The sequence below is a fragment of the Brachionichthys hirsutus genome, chromosome 8 (genome assembly GCF_040956055.1).
Source record: "Brachionichthys hirsutus isolate HB-005 chromosome 8, CSIRO-AGI_Bhir_v1, whole genome shotgun sequence".
NCBI classification, from domain to species: Eukaryota; Metazoa; Chordata; class Actinopteri; order Lophiiformes; family Brachionichthyidae; genus Brachionichthys; species Brachionichthys hirsutus.
Window position 1 is genome coordinate 344200 of NC_090904.1, and position 22673 is coordinate 366872.

Consider the following 22673-nt stretch of genomic DNA (forward strand, 5'->3'; position numbering starts at 1 on the left):
TCCAGTCCCCTCGTACAAGTACAGATAACGTCCAGTCCCCTCGTACAAGTACAGCAAACGTCCAGTCCCCTCGTACAAGTACAGATAACGTCCAGTCCCCTCGTACAAGTACAGATAACGTCCAGTCCCCTCGTACAAGTACAGATAACGTCCAGTCCTCTCGTACAAGTACAGCAAATGTCCAGTCCCCTCGTACAAGTACAGCAAATGTCCAGTCCCCTCGTACAAGTACAGCAAACGTCCAGTCCCCTCGTACAAGTACAGCAAACGTCCAGTCCCCTCGTACAAGTACAGCAAACGTCCAGTCCCCTCGTACAAGTACAGATAACGTCCAGTCCCCTCGTACAAGTACAGATAACGTCCAGTCCCCTCGTACAAGTACAGCAAATGTCCAGTCCCCTCGTACAAGTACAGATAACGTCCAGTCCCCTCGTACAAGTACAGATAACGTCCAGTCCCCTCGTACAAGTACAGCAAATGTCCAGTCCCCTCGTACAAGTACAGCAAACGTCCAGTCCCCTCGTACAAGTACAGCAAACGTCCAGTCCCCTCGTACAAGTACAGATAACGTCCAGTCCCCTCGTACAAGTACAGATAACGTCCAGTCCCCTCGTACAAGTACAGATAACGTCCAGTCCCCTCGTACAAGTACAGCAAACGTCCAGTCCCCTCGTACAAGTACAGATAACGTCCAGTCCCCTCGTACAAGTACAGATAACGTCCAGTCCCCTCGTACAAGTACAGCAAACGTCCAGTCCCCTCGTACAAGTACAGCAAACGTCCAGTCCCCTCGTACAAGTACAGATAACGTCCAGTCCTCTCGTACAAGTACAGATAACGTCCAGTCCCCTCGTACAAGTACAGCAAACGTCCAGTCCCCTCGTACAAGTACAGATAACGTCCAGTCCCCTCGTACAAGTACAGATAACGTCCAGTCCTCTCGTACAAGTACAGCAAATGTCCAGTCCCCTCGTACAAGTACAGCAAACGTCCAGTCCCCTCGTACAAGTACAGCAAACGTCCAGTCCCCTCGTACAAGTACAGATAACGTCCAGTCCCCTCGTACAAGTACAGATAACGTCCAGTCCCCTCGTACAAGTACAGATAACGTCCAGTCCCCTCGTACAAGTACAGCAAACGTCCAGTCCCCTCGTACAAGTACAGATAACCTCCAGTCCCCTCGTACAAGTACAGCAAACGTCCAGTCCCCTCGTACAAGTACAGATAACGTCCAGTCCCCTCGTACAAGTACAGCAAACGTCCAGTCCCCTCGTACAAGTACAGATAACGTCCAGTCCCCTCGTACAAGTACAGATAACGTCCAGTCCTCTCGTACAAGTACAGCAAATGTCCAGTCCCCTCGTACAAGTACAGCAAATGTCCAGTCCCCTCGTACAAGTACAGCAAACGTCCAGTCCCCTCGTACAAGTACAGCAAACGTCCAGTCCCCTCGTACAAGTACAGCAAACGTCCAGTCCCCTCGTACAAGTACAGATAACGTCCAGTCCCCTCGTACAAGTACAGATAACGTCCAGTCCCCTCGTACAAGTACAGCAAATGTCCAGTCCCCTCGTACAAGTACAGCAAACGTCCAGTCCCCTCGTACAAGTACAGCAAACGTCCAGTCCCCTCGTACAAGTACAGATAACGTCCAGTCCCCTCGTACAAGTACAGATAACGTCCAGTCCCCTCGTACAAGTACAGATAACGTCCAGTCCCCTCGTACAAGTACAGCAAACGTCCAGTCCCCTCGTACAAGTACAGATAACGTCCAGTCCCCTCGTACAAGTACAGATAACGTCCAGTCCCCTCGTACAAGTACAGATAACATCCAGTCCCCTCGTACAAGTACAGCAAACGTCCAGTCCCCTCGTACAAGTACAGATAACGTCCAGTCCCCTCGTACAAGTACAGCAAACGTCCAGTCCCCTCGTACAAGTACAGATAACGTCCAGTCCCCTCGTACAAGTACAGATAACGTCCAGTCCTCTCGTACAAGTACAGCAAATGTCCAGTCCCCTCGTACAAGTACAGCAAACGTCCAGTCCCCTCGTACAAGTACAGCAAACGTCCAGTCCCCTCGTACAAGTACAGATAACGTCCAGTCCCCTCGTACAAGTACAGATAACGTCCAGTCCTCTCGTACAAGTACAGCAAACGTCCAGTCCCCTCGTACAAGTACAGATAACGTCCAGTCCCCTCGTACAAGTACAGCAAACGTCCAGTCCCCTCGTACAAGTACAGATAACGTCCAGTCCCCTCGTACAAGTACAGATAACGTCCAGTCCTCTCGTACAAGTACAGCAAATGTCCAGTCCCCTCGTACAAGTACAGCAAATGTCCAGTCCCCTCGTACAAGTACAGCAAACGTCCAGTCCCCTCGTACAAGTACAGCAAACGTCCAGTCCCCTCGTACAAGTACAGCAAACGTCCAGTCCCCTCGTACAAGTACAGATAACGTCCAGTCCCCTCGTACAAGTACAGATAACGTCCAGTCCCCTCGTACAAGTACAGCAAATGTCCAGTCCCCTCGTACAAGTACAGATAACGTCCAGTCCCCTCGTACAAGTACAGATAACGTCCAGTCCCCTCGTACAAGTACAGCAAATGTCCAGTCCCCTCGTACAAGTACAGCAAACGTCCAGTCCCCTCGTACAAGTACAGCAAACGTCCAGTCCCCTCGTACAAGTACAGATAACGTCCAGTCCCCTCGTACAAGTACAGATAACGTCCAGTCCCCTCGTACAAGTACAGATAACGTCCAGTCCCCTCGTACAAGTACAGCAAACGTCCAGTCCCCTCGTACAAGTACAGATAACGTCCAGTCCCCTCGTACAAGTACAGATAACGTCCAGTCCCCTCGTACAAGTACAGCAAACGTCCAGTCCCCTCGTACAAGTACAGCAAACGTCCAGTCCCCTCGTACAAGTACAGATAACGTCCAGTCCTCTCGTACAAGTACAGATAACGTCCAGTCCCCTCGTACAAGTACAGCAAACGTCCAGTCCCCTCGTACAAGTACAGATAACGTCCAGTCCCCTCGTACAAGTACAGATAACGTCCAGTCCTCTCGTACAAGTACAGCAAATGTCCAGTCCCCTCGTACAAGTACAGCAAACGTCCAGTCCCCTCGTACAAGTACAGCAAACGTCCAGTCCCCTCGTACAAGTACAGATAACGTCCAGTCCCCTCGTACAAGTACAGATAACGTCCAGTCCCCTCGTACAAGTACAGATAACGTCCAGTCCCCTCGTACAAGTACAGCAAACGTCCAGTCCCCTCGTACAAGTACAGATAACCTCCAGTCCCCTCGTACAAGTACAGCAAACGTCCAGTCCCCTCGTACAAGTACAGATAACGTCCAGTCCCCTCGTACAAGTACAGCAAACGTCCAGTCCCCTCGTACAAGTACAGATAACGTCCAGTCCCCTCGTACAAGTACAGATAACGTCCAGTCCTCTCGTACAAGTACAGCAAATGTCCAGTCCCCTCGTACAAGTACAGCAAATGTCCAGTCCCCTCGTACAAGTACAGCAAACGTCCAGTCCCCTCGTACAAGTACAGCAAACGTCCAGTCCCCTCGTACAAGTACAGCAAACGTCCAGTCCCCTCGTACAAGTACAGATAACGTCCAGTCCCCTCGTACAAGTACAGATAACGTCCAGTCCCCTCGTACAAGTACAGCAAATGTCCAGTCCCCTCGTACAAGTACAGCAAACGTCCAGTCCCCTCGTACAAGTACAGCAAACGTCCAGTCCCCTCGTACAAGTACAGATAACGTCCAGTCCCCTCGTACAAGTACAGATAACGTCCAGTCCCCTCGTACAAGTACAGATAACGTCCAGTCCCCTCGTACAAGTACAGCAAACGTCCAGTCCCCTCGTACAAGTACAGATAACGTCCAGTCCCCTCGTACAAGTACAGCAAACGTCCAGTCCCCTCGTACAAGTACAGCAAACGTCCAGTCCCCTCGTACAAGTACAGATAACGTCCAGTCCTCTCGTACAAGTACAGCAAACGTCCAGTCCCCTCGTACAAGTACAGATAACGTCCAGTCCCCTCGTACAAGTACAGCAAACGTCCAGTCCCCTCGTACAAGTACAGATAACGTCCAGTCCCCTCGTACAAGTACAGCAAACGTCCAGTCCCCTCGTACAAGTACAGATAACGTCCAGTCCCCTCGTACAAGTACAGATAACGTCCAGTCCTCTCGTACAAGTACAGCAAATGTCCAGTCCCCTCGTACAAGTACAGCAAACGTCCAGTCCCCTCGTACAAGTACAGCAAACGTCCAGTCCCCTCGTACAAGTACAGATAACGTCCAGTCCCCTCGTACAAGTACAGATAACGTCCAGTCCCCTCGTACAAGTACAGATAACCTCCAGTCCCCTCGTACAAGTACAGATAACGTCCAGTCCCCTCGTACAAGTACAGATAACGTCCAGTCCCCTCGTACAAGTACAGATAACGTCCAGTCCCCTCGTACAAGTACAGATAACCTCCAGTCCCCTCGTACAAGTACAGCAAACGTCCAATTTCTCCTGGGATGCACCGACTCTACAGAACAAGTCTTTTTTTATTGACTGCCATTATAGTAACATAATAATAATAATAACATAAACATGGATTCGTTTATAAGATTCCATTATTATCTTCAACCTTTTATAATTGAATTTAAAACATCTTGTTGACTCTCATTCAGTTGTGATAAAGTGACAAAGATGTAAGATGCATGTGTGTGTGTGTGTGTGCGTGCGTGCGTGCGTGCGTGCGTGTGTGTGTGTGTGTGTAGGGGTGGCAGGGAGGAGCTCTCCTGGGATAAGTACACAATAAATGAGGTAAATGCTGCCGAGTGGCCGAAGCGGCTCGAGTTCCTCGTTCCTCGTTCACCGAGTAGATTCTTGTTCATCGTCGGAACAAATCAAGACAAGCTGCTGACGGTAAGACTTTCTGATTCTGATCGAATAAACGGAGGTTTTCATTTATTGTGATCAAACATAACGGCATGATGATTCGTTGCTCCGTCTATTCATAGATGTTCTAGCATAATTGACAGTAAAAGAACATTTCTTCAGAATAATAATTATAATAATAATCATGAAATGCCTGATGAGGTGAAATGGGAGTTTTCCTTCAAAGGACTCCAACAACATAAAAGACTTCCGTTTTGTGAATCCGGTATCTGGATGAACATTTAATCAAAGTTAGACTAAGACCCATCAACGCCCGTCCGTAATGCTGCACAGCCTCGTTGGTGGCGGAAAGAGAACAGAGTGAATGAGTGAATGAGTGAATGTAGCCGTCAGCCCGGCTGTTATACGGCCATGTTCTCCTTTGTACTTCAGGGTGATGGAGAGAACTTTAAACCGCTGCACTCTCGCCTCACTGGTGGGCGTGGCCATCCTCATCACGTGTCCTGCGAGGTCTTGGTGTCAGGACGAGAACTACAGAGACGTAAGAGTAACCTTTATTTGACCGTCAGCCACGGCTCGCTGTAACGTAATACTCGTTTGTGTTTTTCTCAGTGCTGTGCAGACACACAGTTGAAGGGATTGGATGACATTGACTATGACAGCTTTGTGGGTCTGATGGGGAGGAGAAACGCGGTTGGAGCAGACAGTGAGTCACCTTCACAGCACTCTCCATCTTGCATCTCATCGAACTACACCTGCCCGGCTAGACGACCCCCCCCCCCCGATGAGCTCAGCCGTTCTGACGCTCACGACTCGCGAGACATCAATCAACGTCGTGTAGGCCCTATTCAATGAAGCAAACATATTATCTTTGATGGATGTGACTGGCCGGGCCGTCTGTCAGTCCACCCAGAGCTCCGCCCCTGCATTAAGCTGTCTAACGCCTGACTTTTTCTCCAGGTGGGAACATGTCACCCAGAAAAAGTAAGGAGCCATCTTGTGTTTTCTGTGACATCATCTTCAGGTACATGACTGTGTAATACTTGTTACTACTTCCTCTCACGCAGGACACACGGATCACATACTCGCTGCTCTGCTGCACCGGAGGGCGAGCGAGCGTTGAGCAAAGCAAAAAGCGATTCTGGTCAAACTGCAGCAACTTACTTTACGCAACGCAGGTGTATTTTATGGCTTTGTGTAGAATACAGATGTAATTGTCATACTTCATAGTTCCTATGCCCTCACAGAGGAACGCATCACACCAATCATTACATTTATGTATATTATTACTTTGCCTCGTGGATTGTTGTAGAACGCCGTTATGGCAGCACCACTTTGATATTTTACTTGTACCGTACTGTAACGTCCTCTAATAAATACTTCCTCATCACTCACGGTAACGGAGGCGTTGCTACGACGCTAGCGATCAGCCAGCGGTTGGCTGAGTAAGTAAGGCACGCACGTCCGCGTGTTTTCACCGTCACGGGAGCGGCTTGTCCGTGGGCCAAGGCGGATTCACGGAGGAGGCCGGCTCGCCAACAGAGCGCCCCCCAGGACGCCTGAATTAGCGCGACCTTGGGCCGCCCCCTCAGGCCTCAGGCTTTCCTGCAGGGCAGGCGTCGCTCCGCCATAAACGTCTCACTGACATCCATGAAGGCCTTGCTACATGACATTAATACTAACAAAAGTACAACAAATACACATACAGTAAAATATGTTTTTATTCAGTGATTAAAGTACGATTCACAAACTCAAACTCAATTACACATTTAGATGTCAGTACCAACATAAATAAACGTGTACACCTTTCCCATCGCTGAACCGTGAAGGTAGGCTGCAGATTGTCAAAAGCTTCATCTGCTGAATCTCTGGCAACGAAAAGCAAACGTGGGAGTCGTTATCAGCGAAGCTTCTGGGCCCCGTGATCCAGTACTAGCAAAGAACCTGCACAGCAGTCCCATCTGAGTGAGACCCAAACAAGATCAGCAAAGCTTCTGGGCCCCCGTGATCCAGTACTAGCAAAGAACCTGCACAGCAGTCCCATCTGAGTGAGACCCAAACAAGATCAGCGAAGCTTCTGGGCCCCCGTGATCCAGTACTAGCAAAGAACCTGCACGGCAGCCCCACGAGCGAGACCCAAACAAGATCAGCGAAGCTTCTGGGCCCCCGTGATCCAGTACTAGCAAAGAACCTGCACAGCAGCCCCATCTGAGTGAGACCCAAACAAGATCAGCGAAGCTTCTGGGCCCCCGTGATCCAGTACTAGCAAAGAACCTGCACAGCAGTCCCATCTGAGTGAGACCCAAACAAGATCAGCGAAGCTTCTGGGCCCCCGTGATCCAGTACTAGCAAAGAACCTGCACAGCAGCCCCATCTGAGTGAGACTCAACTGAACAGTTCCCTTTTTGGATCGGCGAAAAGGAACAAGCTGTGCTCACGTACAGAAGGAACTGGGAGTAAACACGAAGATGCAATACGAGGTATTACCTCGTGTACTTCAACCCCTAAAAGGAGTAGAACGAGTTGAGAGACAGCAGCTACATCACTCAAATGTCAAAGCCACCGTCACGCTAAACATTTCCTGTAGAATCAGAGTCCAGCCATTTTCTGTATTTGGTATTAAGTACATCGCACCCAAACTCTGATTAAAAAGAAAGAACTGAAGTTTTAGGAGTAATTTTAAACACGAGCAGCAGACTAGAGCCGTCGTCCACTATTAAATTAGATTCGCTCCGGTTATAACAGTGGAACGTCATTTGTGCAGCCGGTGGCTCGTACAAGCTCTAATCACAAGGCACAGGCTCATCGGGTCCAGAGGGCATAAACAGGAAGCACAGGCGGGGGTCGAGGGCGGGGGGAGGAACAGCGAGAGGCGTGTCTCTACACCAGACACTAATCCAGATTACTGAACCAATGAGTCTCAAGATTTACTGCCGCGTCCCAAAGACCGACCTTACGGAACAAAGAGCACCCCGGATGAGTCGCCAGCACATCGCGGGGCCACACACACACACACACACACACACACTATGGACAATTTGGGGCAGCCAATCCAATTAAAATCGCATGTTTTTGGAGGCGGGAGGAAACCGGAGAAAGCCCACGTGGACACACAAACGCTGCACAGATGGGATTCAAACCCGGTACCTTCTTGCTGCGAGGCGACAGGCCCTGCACATGGTCGTTACGTTTCATCTGGCACCTCTCTGGCCAACTCAAGACGCCATTTTAGGCCCCGGTCCTTTTGGTGGGGACATGATGGGGCAAAGAGAAGCACCAGCTCTACCTCTGGAAGAGATCTGGATCACAGACTCGCTTGATACGGACTTAAAACGCGCTTCCATTTTTAACTGCTAAAACTACAAGAGTAAAAATCATTGATCAGCCGTCAGCTGGAGTCAATTTTCTTGTGGCGATAATTGGAATCAACTTTAGTAAAAACATAAAACAAGGTTAAGGTAAAGATTAAGCAAGCATCCTTGGTGACCCTAACAAGTGTCTGACACGGCCCTAGCGCGCCGGAGCAGCCGGATCGGCTGGATCGGCTGGATCGGCTGGATCCGCTGCAGGGGGATCCGCTTCCTGCTTCCTGCCAGCCCAAGGCGGATCATCCTCATCTCCTCGGCCTCTCTCTTGAGAAACTGGGTCTTTTTTTTCTACTGCAGCATCCGGAGAATTTGGAAGCTCAACATCATAGCTTCGTGGACTGGGGGGTTGGAAGCGGTATTTGTAGCCAAAGGCACGCAGGTGATAGACGTAGTACTCCAATAAATACATGTGTGAAGCATCTACATAGTGGAAAGACACGGACAAGTCTGAGCAGCAGTGTGGACCCTGAGGAAGAACACAAGCATTAAAAGCAAATCTTTATGACGCGCTGATTTGATCAATCCTCAATCAGCGTCGCACTCGTGTCGCTCAAGCACTTGCCTCCGCAATAGGGTAGTAACAGTAGCTCCAATACCAGAAGCTCTTGGGGAACTTGCCGGTGAGGTGATGCTCAGGCACAAACGGGTGAAATGTCTCCCTGAGGACACTGTCCCTGGAGTCCCCTGCCAGCACCCCAACCTTCTCCATGCACTGGCCCATGGCCAGGTCCTCCACGGAGGACGTGTGGGTGCACTGTTTGCTTTGGAACCCTTCAACAAACCGCCGCAGAGCCTCCCTGCTCAGCACGTAGCCTGCGCCGCCGCTCATGTAGCCCTGCTTGGCGTAGGGCCTGAACCTTCGGCCGAAGTAAACGGGCTCGTCCGGGGTGTGGTTTGCAAGGACCCACCTCAGGTTGTCCACGATGACGTAGGTGTCGTCGTCTGCCTTGAGGAACCAATCGGCCTCGTGTGCGTGATGCTCATAGGCGTAATGGAAGGCCCGGATGGTCTTCCAGTACAGCTGGTCCCGACCCTCCTCCGTGCCCAAGCCCACCGTGGGGAAGTCTGGGTCGTCCACAGAACTCATGAAGACAACAATATTGCAGTGGCGACTCCAAGTGGACTTCACGTGGCGAGCCTTTGGCTCCAGGTTGTTTGGTCCAGTCATCACCCAGCAGAGAACGCGCACCTTCTTGTACAGTTCATCGGCCATGTGGCTGTCCTCACCTGGTGAGGAGATCAAAGGTCACACTAATCACTATCAACATGCGCTATTCTTGTGTAGCCTGCAACGATGGCTAGCACGTTCTCATTGATGATGAACTTAAACCTCCAAGTCTGCCAGCTGCTTCTGTCATCGAGGGGAGGGTTACCCGTAACACCTGTAACACCCGGATCCAGGTGAGACGGATGCAGATTCAAGACTCAAGATACTTTATTGTCATTATGCGAGCATAATAAAGTCGTGAGAAGGCCCACGGCTTAAGGCACACATCATAACAAACTAAATTCTCTCTCTTAAGAAACAATATATACACACAGAGAGAGTGAGAATCACAGGCAGAGAGAGAGTGAGAATCACAGGCAGAGAGAGAGTGAGAATCACAGGCAGATAACGTGTCTGCCCAGAATAATACTATCATGTACTAACCGTTGAATACAAAGTACTACAACAATTCCATACGAGACACCTTCTCTGAGACACATCTCTGGTAGACGCGTGTCGTGCAGCATTTAAGAGTGGCAGGTACACCGCCCGGACCCGGACCCGGAACCGGACCCGGTACCAGGAAGTACCAAAGAAGCGAAACCAGGCTCGGTAGCCCTCAATAGCAATGCAATTAGATCAACCTCACATCATTAAGTTAGGGGTATTTCATTTGAGACTCGACCCACCTGCGTGATGAGGGTGCCGCAGGTTGAACAGCGCAGACCTCTCCTTCCTCCACGTCTTCGCGTCTTCCTCGAGCAGCTGACTCTCACGGACTTTGTCGCGCTGCGCCGACAACGTTTTCTCAAACGACAATTGCCTCAGAAAGACGTACAATGTGAAGGTTCCGAGCACGAAACCCGCGTAGAAGGAGAATCTGGATCCGACGGCCTTCATGCTGCACCAGGCGGGCTGTAGCTGCTGCGGTCGTTAGCTCGGTAGCTGCTGCGGTCGTTAGCCGGTAGCTGCTGCGGTCGTTAGCCGGTAGCTGCTGCGGTCGTTAGCCGGTAGCTGCTGCGGTCGTTAGCTCGGTAGCTGCTGCGGTCGTTAGCCGGTAGCTGCTGCGGTCGTTAGCTCGGTAGCTGCTGCGGTCGTTAGCTCGGTAGCTGCTGCGGTCGTTAGCCGGTAGCTGCTGCGGTCGTTAGCTCGGTAGCTGCTGCGGTCGTTAGCCGGTAGCTGCTGCGGTCGTTAGCCGGTAGCTGCTGCGGTCGTTAGCCGGTAGCTGCTGCGGTCGTTAGCTCGGTAGCTGCTGCGGTCGTTAGCTCGTTAGCTCGGTAGCTGCTGCGGTCGTTAGCTCGTTAGCCGGTAGCTGCTGCGGTCGTTAGCCGGTAGCTGCTGCGGTCGTTAGCCGGTAGCTGCTGCGGTCGTTAGCCGGTAGCTGCTGCGGTCGTTAGCTCGGTAGCTGCTGCGGACGTTAGCTCGTTAGCTCGGTAGCTAGCTTCCTTCCAGGCCCTCCGTTGTGTTGCTGCTGACTTCTTGACGGAACAGAGCGCTGCTCGCTGAAGGTGTGGTTCACTCACCGGTGGGATGGCGGACAGCATAGCAGCGCTGTTGTCTCGCAGCTACGTCATTGTAACCGGAAACTGAAGCTTTATCGAACGGACACTTAGCTAAGCTACTAGTAGCACAGACCATACCGACATGGAAACCACGTATAAACGCTACCGTAATAATTTCCGAGATAAACGCTTTTGTGTAATAGCCGTCCAGAATCACAATACCGGACAATTTAAGCTCGTTAAACGCAGCGGTCGAGCCGTTACTAGATCGATACAACTGGCTCGATGCCAAGTTGGCGATAACACAGCCACCGGAAGTTGGCCACAGCTGCCTGGGCGACATGACCATTAATCAAACGGTTCAGTGAAAACACCCCGCCCCCCCGAAACGTCCCTCGATGATCCAAAAACCACATCTGAGCGCCGACTTCCGTTAAGGAAAGACATTTCCGGTAAATGACTTCAAAATAAAACAAGCGTTTGTGGAACAGACACCTGCGCTACAAACTTACTTTCGTTAATGTTCATATATATAATGAGCAACATATGATAGTTACACAGTCGTAGAAGCTTCCTGACATCACAATAATTTAGTTTACTCTATACGGAGATAGCAAAATGTATTGGGTCGAGACATTGTAATTAAAGTGATGCAGAAAATGAAGAAAAGATTTTGATAAACACGAAAAAGACCGTAGAAAAAGTATACAACTGCTGCAAATCAACACGATTCCCAATCGACAACCAATTAGGTGGCATTTCTCAATTTGATATGCAGCACACCTGAGCAAAGTGGCATCGTGTGATGAACGCTCTCCTCGTGAGCTGCAACCCAAAACTGATTCTCACCCATCAATACTCAATAATGCTATCGTTTGATGCAGATGATTCTGTGGCTTAACGGATCCCAGTCGCCCTTTAAGGAATTAAATAAAAACACAATCATTCTTCCTCCACTACAGATTGACATGCTTCACAAAGTTACATTGCTAATGGTTACCGCGAGTTTAAAAACGAACGCCCAGAGAATCCCGAGTCACGGCACCGTATTTATTTTCCCACGACGCTCCACGACGGAGTTTGGGCCGGTTATAACCTTGATCATTTGGTTCAACCATTATTGTAGATCATCACAGTCTGATTAACAGATCACCAACCCTGGGTGTTTGCCCGGTAGCGAGGGGCATGTTCACAATCAAGTTACCTTTGTTACAGGTGAGTTAGAGCAAACAAACCGTATTTACTCACTAAGGTAAATAAGGGTGGAGCCGTATCCAGATCTAAAACTAAATAAACACGCCCATCTCGTCTGCTGTTGGTTGTCTGATCATAACCATTAAGTCTCTGAACACTTATTTCTGAAGAGATGCCTCAAATGTATCTGAAGTTTGTTTATAAATTGGTCCAGCAGTGAAACGCAAGATTACCGTCACAAATCTTTTACTCAACTTAATTTCTACTTATTTACAAGAATTCAATCCAAAAACATTTTTAATGCAACTATGTACATGTTGAGTTCCACGTCTCCACAATTATTCACAAACTTTACAAAGTGAGCCCTTTAGGGATCCTTACAAAAGGTTGGCGTGGGTTCTGGTCTGCTAAATGTCATTGTAGCTTTCCATTTCTAAAGTCAAGGTAAACTTCAAAGATTTATCTTCCTACATTCTATGAAACGATTTTCTTCTTTATCACATAACCAAAGATAACCCCCAAGTATTTCTGAAGCTTTGTGAACAGCATGAACAAAGAACCCTCTAATCACCAAACGTAGTGTCTGGACGTTTAGGAGACGGCTGGAACCTGATCGGTGTTTGGAGGAACCCAGAGCTCCTTCGGGATTGGCCTTGATCCAGTCTTTGAGGCACGCACAACGCCCTCCAGCCGTTAGCGCCGCTGGACGGGTAGTAATTATTCACCAATAACTGTGCTTCCGATGACTCAGATCAAAACGCTACTTGCCGTTACATCACTCGGCTTTTCTTGCCATCTCTCCGAACAGAATCCCTCCGAAGGGGGCAGCCGCGTTCCGGTGAGCTCATTTAACCGCTGCGCTGTTGTGGTATCATTGTGCAACATAAAACTCGTGCGTGCTGAGGACACACATTTTCTGGATTGGTATTACCTGCCAGGTTTAACAGCAGTCATTGAATGGAGGGCTCCTGCGTGTCCCTCACTGCTGCTCTCCACAGCAGGTCACCGTCCCAACAAGTGAACTGAAGGAGCTCACACGTCCACATCATCTGAATCAGAGGAGCTGGATGACTGGGACTCCTCCTGGGACTCTCCCCACACAAACCGATAGTTGTTCTCCAACTCCTGCTGCCTCTTTTTCTCTTTGTAAACCTCTTCTGTTCCTCCAGTCTGTCAAATGAAAAAGAAAAAAGGCCGCGTTTAAAAACCACGTTTGACTTCCGGGGAAAGGAAGGGCCAGAATCCAGATTCAACAACACGCAGCAGCTGTGGTGTGTGAAGTTACCAGGAGGTTGATGAGAAACTCCCTGAAGGACTTTGTATCTTCTTCAGTCAGCCACTGATCACCGGCTTCTTCAGCATTATTACGAGTCAAGATCTTCACTTCAATCTTACCTAAAGAGTCGAGACATGGGAAAGGTTGGGCTCAAACACACGTCCTTCCAGGGGGCTCAAACCGAGAACGCTGAACCACGATGGAGAATGGTATGAACAGCAGTGGATGAAGGACACACATCCCCCCCCGCTTCCGTTTGTTTCACAGACTCAATGCGCTCGGTCTAACGTACAGCGACTTCTGACAAAACGACGTGTTGCTCCTCGTTAAAGAATCATTGTTCACCATATGACAAATTTAGGAAACCATTTGCATAACAGCGGCATCATATTACGCGTCGTTGGAACGGCTAAACATTGGTAGAAAGCTGCATGCTTTAAGAGAAAGGTTATTATAAGCGGAGAGAGACACTAAATGCTCAAGATAACAGAAGAGATGAGTGTTTCGGGCTCTCCCCCTCGTACCTTCTGCCTTCAGTCCTGCTTTCTCTAGCTGTTCTTTAACCACGTCCTTTATGTGCTGCCACTGGGCGTCTCCTTCTCCCATCTCCTCAACCTTCACCTCCCCATCAGAGCGGCTACCCGTCTTATACTTAGTAATTTTGATCTTAACATGGTCGTCAGCCGCTTGGTCTGGGTTGACGAGACAAAGAAGGGGACAAACAACACAGTTCACCTCAAAACCAATCAGAGGGGCCAACAGGATGGAGGACAGAGCCAAACCGCCGCTGAAATCAATACATTTGAGAACTGTCGAGAGTTGAACCGGTATAACGACAGCAAACCTAAATATCACGCTTTGCTCATTTTTGCATGAAACTAATTCCGCGTGTCCATTCATGGAGGAAAGATGTCACAACACTGACGGCACGCGTGAGTGATGCATGTGGATGCCTGAGGTGAACGCAGAGCGAGCGCTGGAGGGGGCGCTGCGTGGCTACCTGGCTGCTTGGGAGCCAGGCTGGGGCTGCCTCTCGTTGGGTCGCTGGCTCTCTGCAGCCCCGGCGACTCCTGCTCGTGCTCCTGGACGTCCTTCTCCTCAAAATGATCCAGTAACTTGTCCAGCGTCGTCTCCAGAGTTTGTGTTGCTCGTGTGCGATCAAACTCCCCTTTCAAACCTTCGGTTTCTAATTCCTCCTCAGCCTACAAGAAAAACCACGCATTAGTTTCCAAGTGTGGTACATTCCACTTTGTCAGGTAAATATTTTAACTTGTAATACAAATCTAATATCTGCATTAACTGTGTTAAACCTCATTTATAATGTTGTCAAACTCCTTTTGCATCTCCTCCTTTATTCCATCAATCCCGTCTGAGGGCACCGAGAGGTCGGACATCTCATCATCAAACTCCTGCAGCAAACGTTCGTCTTCATCTTTGTCTTCGTCGTAAATCTTCCCCACGACTCGGTCGCTTCTCAGGATGTCTCCTCGACTTTTGACTTTGTTTTCCGCTTTCTAAAACAAAACAATCCTGTATGGAATTATAACATCCACGCCATGTGAAGAAAAGAAAACCTTTAAAAAAGGAGATCTAACATCATGATCACGAAGACGAGAAGCCATAAAAATGCAAAGAACTTGCATCAAAACCATTCACGCCAGCATCCTTGTGAATTTGTGGCTCCTAGATTAAAACGTATTGCTGTGAACAGACATGCTGAAGTAAAACAGTGGTAAGTGTTCAGAGACGTTCGCGTTGCAGAGCTGACGGACTTGTGACACATCCAGTGTTCTTCTCACTTCGTGTACCTCGGGTCCAGTCAGAAGCATAAACCCATAAAGCCCAGCAGCACATGGAAGTAAAACGATGATCGTTTTACATCAAATGTCTCGAGAGCACAGCCAAGTTCCCCGGAGGCAAATCCCAGAAGAAATCCATTTGTGCAGGAAGCACCGAGGCTGAATCTTCCCTCATCACATGACAGAATTACGTTTTGTCCATTTCGTGTTCCAAAACCAAAAGCAATCCGATTAATGCCTTCGTCCTAAGGAATTGTGCTCAATTCAATTCAGTTTTATTTCTATAGCGCCAGATCACAAGAGAAAGTCATCTCAAGGCACTCGACAAATAGTTTTACTTTTCATGGCTGCCATCAAAAAATAAAATATTGACAAATTTGTCACATGAAAAAAAGGAAAAGTTCTTAATGTTTAAATGCCATCAGACAGACAAATACATTTTAGAGCATTTTTGGCAGGTACTGACCTTCCGGTTACTCTCTTTGAGATGTTGGACAAATTTCATCAGGTCTGCCGGGTCAGTGATAATTTTAAAGTTGAATTTTTCAACTGAAAGAGATTCAATTTAAGAGAAAGTTTCAGCCTGAACAATAATCAAACGGTTTACCATTCATTACAAAAACAACATCAAGCAGTTAAATACTCACTTTGGAGTAAGAACATATCAGAACAGACACTGAGGAGACGTTTAACGGTTTAATTAAACGTGTTTGAGGCTACAGTATCCGTGCATTAAAAACGACCATAAACTACGCTGGTCTTCCGGAAAGCTTTGTCTTTGTGGCTGAGAAGGCCAGTCAGAATTATCAATACCTTCATCGGCATCATCAAGAGCGTCACTGTCTGTACGAGCGTTGTAGCCATCATCTTCTGCCTGGATGCAGGAACAGAGAACCCAGTTAACAAGGGCCAACCTGCACCAGAGAACCCAGTTAAGGGTCAACCTGCACCAGAGAACCCAGTTAAGGGTCAACCTGCACCAGAGAACCCAGTTAAGGGCCAACCTGCACCAGAGAACCCAGTTAAGGGTCAACCTGCACCAGAGAACCCAGTTAAGGGCCAACCTGCACCAGAGAACCCAGTTAAGGGCCAACCTGCACCAGAGAACCCAGTTAAGGGTCAACCTGCACCAGAGAACCCAGTTAAGGGTCAACCTGCACCAGAGAACCCGGTTAAGGGTCAACCTGCACCAGAGAACCCAGTTAAGGGTCAACCTGCACCAGAGAACCCAGTTAAGGGTCAACCTGCACCAGAGAACCCAGTTAAGGGCCAACCTGCACCAGAGAACCCAGTTAAGGGTCAACCTGCACCAGAGAACCCAGTTAAGGGCCAACCTGCACCAGAGAACCCGGTTAAGGGTCAACCTGCACCAGAGAACCCAGTTAAGGGTCAACCTGCACCAGAGAACCCAGTTAAGGGCCAACCTGCACCAGAGAACCCAGTTAAGGGTCAACCTGCACCAGAGAACCCAGTTAAGGGTCAACCTGCACCAGAGAACCCAGTTAAGGGCCAACCTGCACCAGAGAACCCAGTTAAGGGTCAACCTGCACCAGAGAACCCAGTTAAGGGTCAACCTGCACCAGAGAACCCAGTTAAGGGCCAACCTGCACCAGAGAACCCAGTTAAGGGTCAACCTGCACCAGAGAACCCAGTTAAGGGTCAACCTGCACCAGAGAACCCAGTTAAGGGCCAACCTGCACCAGAGAACCCAGTTAAGGGCCAACCTGCACCAGAGAACCCAGTTAAGGGTCAACCTGCACCAGAGAACCCAGTTAAGGGTCAACCTGCACCAGAGAACCCAGTTAAGGGTCAACCTGCACCAGAGAACCCAGTTAAGGGCCAACCTGCACCAGAGAACCCGGTTAAGGGTCAACCTGCACCAGAGAACCCGGTTAAGGGCCAACCTGCACCAGAGAACCCAGTTAAGGGTCAACCTGCACCAGAGAACCCAGTTAAGGGTCAACCTGCACCAGAGAACCCAGTTAAGGGTCAACCTGCACCAGAGAACCCAGTTAAGGGTCAACCTGCACCAGAGAACCCAGTTAAGGGTCAACCTGCACCAGAGAACCCAGTTAAGGGCCAACCTGCACCAGAGAACCCAGTTAAGGGTCAACCTGCACCAGAGAACCCAGTTAAGGGTCAACCTGCACCAGAGAACCCAGTTAAGGGCCAACCTGCACCAGAGAACCCAGTTAAGGGTCAACCTGCACCAGAGAACCCAGTTAAGGGCCAACGTGCACCAGAGAACCCAGTTAAGGGTCAACCTGCACCAGAGAACCCAGTTAAGGGTCAACCTGCACCAGAGAACCCAGTTAAGGGCCAACCTGCACCAGAGAACCCAGTTAAGGGTCAACCTGCACCAGAGAACCCAGTTAAGGGCCAACCTGCACCAGAGAACCCAGTTAAGGGTCAACCTGCACCAGAGAACCCAGTTAAGGGTCAACCTGCACCAGAGAACCCAGTTAAGGGTCAACCTGCACCAGAGAACCCAGTTAAGGGCCAACCTGCACCAGAGAACCCGGTTAAGGGTCAACCTGCACCAGAGAACCCGGTTAAGGGCCAACCTGCACCAGAGAACCCAGTTAAGGGTCAACCTGCACCAGAGAACCCAGTTAAGGGTCAACCTGCACCAGAGAACCCAGTTAAGGGTCAACCTGCACCAGAGAACCCAGTTAAGGGCCAACCTGCACCAGAGAACCCAGTTAAGGGTCAACCTGCACCAGAGAACCCAGTTAAGGGCCAACCTGCACCAGAGAACCCAGTTAAGGGCCAACCTGCACCAGAGAACCCAGTTAAGGGCCAACCTGCACCAGAGAACCCAGTTAAGGGTCAACCTGCACCAGAGAACCCAGTTAAGGGCCAACCTGCACCAGAGAACCCAGTTAAGGGTCAACCTGCACCAGAGAACCCAGTTAAGGGCCAACCTGCACCAGAGAACCCGGTTAAGGGTCAACCTGCACCAGAGAACCCAGTTAAGGGTCAACCTGCACCAGAGAACCCAGTTAAGGGCCAACCTGCACCAGAGAACCCAGTTAAGGGCCAACCTGCACCAGAGAACCCAGTTAAGGGTCAACCTGCACCATCTAGTGGTCGGCATTTAAAAAACAGTGAAACTAAACCAAGCTAGTTCTGAGCTGTCAATTCAATCTTTTTAAAAGAAATAGATTTAACAAATACAAGAAAATTCATGCGACACTCAAATGTCAATGGAATGTTTTTAATTGATCTTCAATCAGATAAGCATCAGATTTCTTGACCTGATTCTCTTGAGTCGATGAAGGAGCCGTCGTTGAACTCGTGGGCTTTTTAGCTCCTTCCCAAAACTCAGAATCTCCGGCATCGTCCAACACGGCATTCTCAGCCTCTGTTTCACAACAAAGGCTCATAAATCAATATCAATCAATATCACACATATCAGAAGGAAACAAAATACAACGTTTATTTCCATTTAAGGTCCCCTACAACATATCAGAAGGGCATCGGCCTCTTCAGAGTAAAGATCTTCACCTTCACCGTCCGAATGGGTTGACCGGTCGCCGGCCGCCACCGATGCTTCGTTAGCAGCCAGCATCTCATCCAGACTCCTCAGCTCCTCGGAGATCTGCTCCACCTTGCGCTTTGTGTCCGCTGGGAACAGACAGCAGCAGCAGGAGGAGGAGGCATGAAGAACGGGAGGAAGAGCTTGCTGTTGGATCGCGTGAGACTATCACATAACACCGATTCAACAAGGTCGTCAGGGTTCACGATGACCTCGACACGGGTGAACTCACACACTTGAGCCTTGACATAATCCATGTACTGCTGGGCGCTGAGTGCCGGCTGGCACACGATGCCCTGCGGCTTGGAGGTGGATGGGGGCTGGAGGAACGGATGCTGGCAGGTACGACTGGTGTGAACCGTCAGCACATAACGGCACGACTGAGGCTCATCCACTCTGGAGATAAAGTCTCCTGAGCCTTCCTCGCACACAAACTGGAATAATAAATTGTTGACATGTACGTAGGAGGGTCATTTTGAAGAACAGGAATCGGTTCAGAACAGCAGAATAGAGTAAACCCACAGAGGAACGGAGCACAAACGGATGCTCTCACCCGGACTTCAGTCTCTCTGGGATTCCCGTTGAGCTCACACCTGGAGCCGTTTGCGTAGGTGTGGCTGTGGTAGCGCTTCAGCCTGTGCTGCTTGGAGGCCTGCAAAATAGATACATGCACTTTAACTGGGTGCTTATTCCTCATATGAAGCACCGTCCATCATCTAGGCTGAATGTGGCGCCTCTGATGTTTGTTCACCTTTGATCATTTCACACCAAACACTCGTACAATGAACGGGTCGCATCACTACTGGCCCACTCGCTAATGTAGGTGTGTGTTTTCTTTACATGGATGGAGACATGTATTTGTACTGTGTATTATAGTATATGTATTGCGTATCGTCCTCTGAATTGGTAAAACAGAAATCTAGGACGCCAATGATAAAAACAATTAACTTCCAGAAAACTGAGGTGTTTTTTTTACCTTTGCCGTTTCATTGCTCCAATCAAATTCAGATTGATAATAACCAAGGAAGAGAATGTCTCCTTTGATTTCCGTGTCTGAGGAGGAACCGCATAAAGCAACGAGTCATCTAAAGAAGTCTTCATCTTAACGGAGAGACGGCAGACACAGGGGTGCGTCATTACCTTCCAGGTGGTATTGTCTGATATATTGACCATGACAGAACTCATATGTCCACCAGTCTTTTGTCTATCAGAAAAATACACAGGAGAGGGTTCAATAAACAGTGACATACTGTGTGTGATTGTTTTATATACATATATATTTATTCATTTATTTTCAAAATGGAGGGTTTGTCTGCAAATGATCTCCAAGTGGCGAGAGCGGAGAGTTTGACATTTTAGCAAGACTATTAATTTCTTCTAGCAGATATAACAATGATGTGGAATTAAGTCAGTTCAGTTTTTATTTCTTAATTACCAGAAGCCTAGTTTTCCCTATTAGAGAACGCAGGGAACTCTTCAGGCCCTGCGCAGTTACTAAATATTTGCAGTGCATTCAAAAGCTGTCCAGTATGTTTATGTGATCAGCTTGAGACGACTATTGAACATGGAATCATCAGTTACCAACCAATCGGAGCACCCTATTTGAGCGCAACATATGTACTCATGTAATTTAATATTGGTTTTATTTTTATTTGTATTGTTAAATTTGTATTGTTAATTGTGGATGATTTGTGTACAAAGGACTTTCAACGGAAACAAGACCGCAAGAAATGCTCCTCTGAGACAGGATGTGTGACTGTACTTGTACTGTAATACATGCTACTGTGTGACTGTACTTGTACTGTAATACATGCTACTGTGTGACTGTACTTGTACTGTAATACATGCTACTGTGTGACTGTACTTGTACTGTAATACATGCTACAGTGTGACTGTACTTGTACTGTAATACATGCTACTGTGTGACTGTACTTGTACTGTAATACATGCTACTGTGTGACTGTACTTGTACTGTAATACATGCTACTGTGTGACTGTACTTGTACTGTAATACATGCTACTGTGTGACTGTACTTGTACTGTAATACATGCTACTGTGTGACTGTACTTGTACTGTAATACATGCTACTGTGTGACTGTACTTGTACTGTAATACATGCTACTGTGTGACTGTACTTGTACTGTAATACATGCTACTGTGTGACTGTACTTGTACTGTAATACATGCTACAGTGTGACTGTACTTGTACTGTAATACATGCTACAGTGTGACTGTACTTGTACTCTAACATTCTATCTAATAAATATATTCATCAATATATTCATATTCACTTGGCAATCAGAATTGGCGAGACTTATATTCATGTGTTCATTAATAATAATGTTGTTATACTTATATTCATGTGTTCATTAATAATAATGTTGTTATAACTCGGATGCACCACGTTTCACATTTGTCTGTGCGTCTCAAAGGGAAGTTGTGTGTTGCAGAACGTGCCTTTAGTAAACACGGGGCTTTGTGCAACGGGCTGAGCAGCTCCGGGACGTCGGGCCCGGCGTACCCCGGCGTCTCGGGCTCAGTCGCGGGATCCTGATGGAACCACACAGCTTGGGCTGGAAGGCGACACTCGTACTGCTGTTTGTACTTATTGGACACCAGCATCACGTCCTCGGCTCTGCTCTGAAAGAGGCGTGGAAACGGCATTACCTGCATTATCTTACATCAGCGTGACACTTCAGAATTTAATCGCCTTCTCGGCCAGACAAACACAAAATCAAGAAGCCACACAGCAAGGTGCTTGAGGCAGCTGTTGCGTTCTGCCAGCCGTCACTGACGGTTCCAAATACGTTTAGAACAACGAGAACAATAATACAGAATTAAAACGGTGCTTCTCGCTAGCCAACAGGCCAGCAATTCCTCAGCAGCGTTTGTGAAATTAAAGTTATTTACTATTTCACGCTAGCTAACAGGAAGCACGCTAACGTTAGCTGCTAGCATGCCCAAACACTTCCACTTACCTGTCCCATTAAAATGGGGTCTGGGAGAATTTGAATTCCGTATTTCATTTCATTCAGCTCCTCTAAATTCAAGAAGGCCGGAACGCTGAGGGGGCACAGCAACAAGAAGGCCCACAGCCTGCGGCACCGTCGCACCGAGGCGGCCGCCATGATGGACTCGCTGCTCGCAGCAACGACTCCTGACATGGTGGCAGCGGATTGGTCGAGGAGACAGGCGCCGCTCTGTCATTGGCTATTTGTGAGACTGGTTCCTGTTTTGGGATTGGTCATTTATGAGCGAGTGGGCGTCACCTCCACCTGACCTCGGCAGTTATTAAAAATATTTAATAATTAATTAGTTATTTAATAATTAGCAAAAATGTCTTGAAACAAACTCGCCTCCACTGTGCTACTGTGTGACTGTACTTGTACTGTAATACATGCTACTGTGTGACTGTACTTGTACTGTAATACATGCTACTGTGTGACTGTACTTGTACTCTAACATTCTATCTAATAAATATATTCATCATCATCCAGTTTGAGTCACTCAAGTTGGCGATTTGTCGACGTCACATCGATTTTGTAGGATTTTCATACGGAGCCTGATTATGAAGAATGATATGCATAAATGCTCTGTGATGTTGGTTATTTGCATGTTTGTGACCCGTATGTAACTGCAGGCATGCTTTTTAAGCACGTCTATTGGTTAATAATGATATCTCCAGCGCCGCTGCTGCGGGGGGGGCGCGCCCGTCCGCAGCCTGCGGTCCTGCGTCTTACTTGTCTTCGGACAGCAGAGGACCGCGGGTCGAACCCCGGTGCGCGCGGGATGCGACAGCAGCCGTGCGTCGTGATCTGAGGTGAGCTGCGGGTTCTCGTGATTTTCCCGTAACAACAACGCATTTGCATTCGATG

At 48.6% G+C, this 22673-nt stretch overlaps 2 protein-coding genes across 2 annotated transcripts; both read right to left on the minus strand.

The window, feature by feature from the left end:
• Nucleotides 1-6622: 6622 nt before the first annotated feature.
• On the minus strand, nucleotides 6623-10388 carry c1galt1lb (core 1 synthase, glycoprotein-N-acetylgalactosamine 3-beta-galactosyltransferase 1, like b). Its single transcript, XM_068742464.1, has 3 exons — nucleotides 10178-10388; nucleotides 8844-9508; nucleotides 6623-8747 (listed from the first exon to the last, which is right to left on the minus strand). The coding sequence occupies exons 1-3, from the start codon at nucleotides 10386-10388 to the stop codon at nucleotides 8424-8426; spliced, it is 1200 nt and encodes a 399-aa protein (XP_068598565.1). The 3' UTR covers nucleotides 6623-8423.
• A 2075-nt stretch (nucleotides 10389-12463) lies between these two features.
• On the minus strand, nucleotides 12464-21927 carry os9 (OS9 endoplasmic reticulum lectin). Its single transcript, XM_068742346.1, has 15 exons — nucleotides 21777-21927; nucleotides 21256-21438; nucleotides 19938-20001; nucleotides 19774-19850; nucleotides 19351-19449; nucleotides 19030-19231; nucleotides 18767-18886; nucleotides 18517-18623; nucleotides 16073-16133; nucleotides 15726-15808; nucleotides 14771-14974; nucleotides 14461-14662; nucleotides 13985-14152; nucleotides 13470-13579; nucleotides 12464-13354 (listed from the first exon to the last, which is right to left on the minus strand). The coding sequence occupies exons 1-15, from the start codon at nucleotides 21924-21926 to the stop codon at nucleotides 13217-13219; spliced, it is 1968 nt and encodes a 655-aa protein (XP_068598447.1). The 5' UTR covers nucleotide 21927; the 3' UTR covers nucleotides 12464-13216.
• Between the last annotated feature and the right edge of the window lie 746 nt (nucleotides 21928-22673).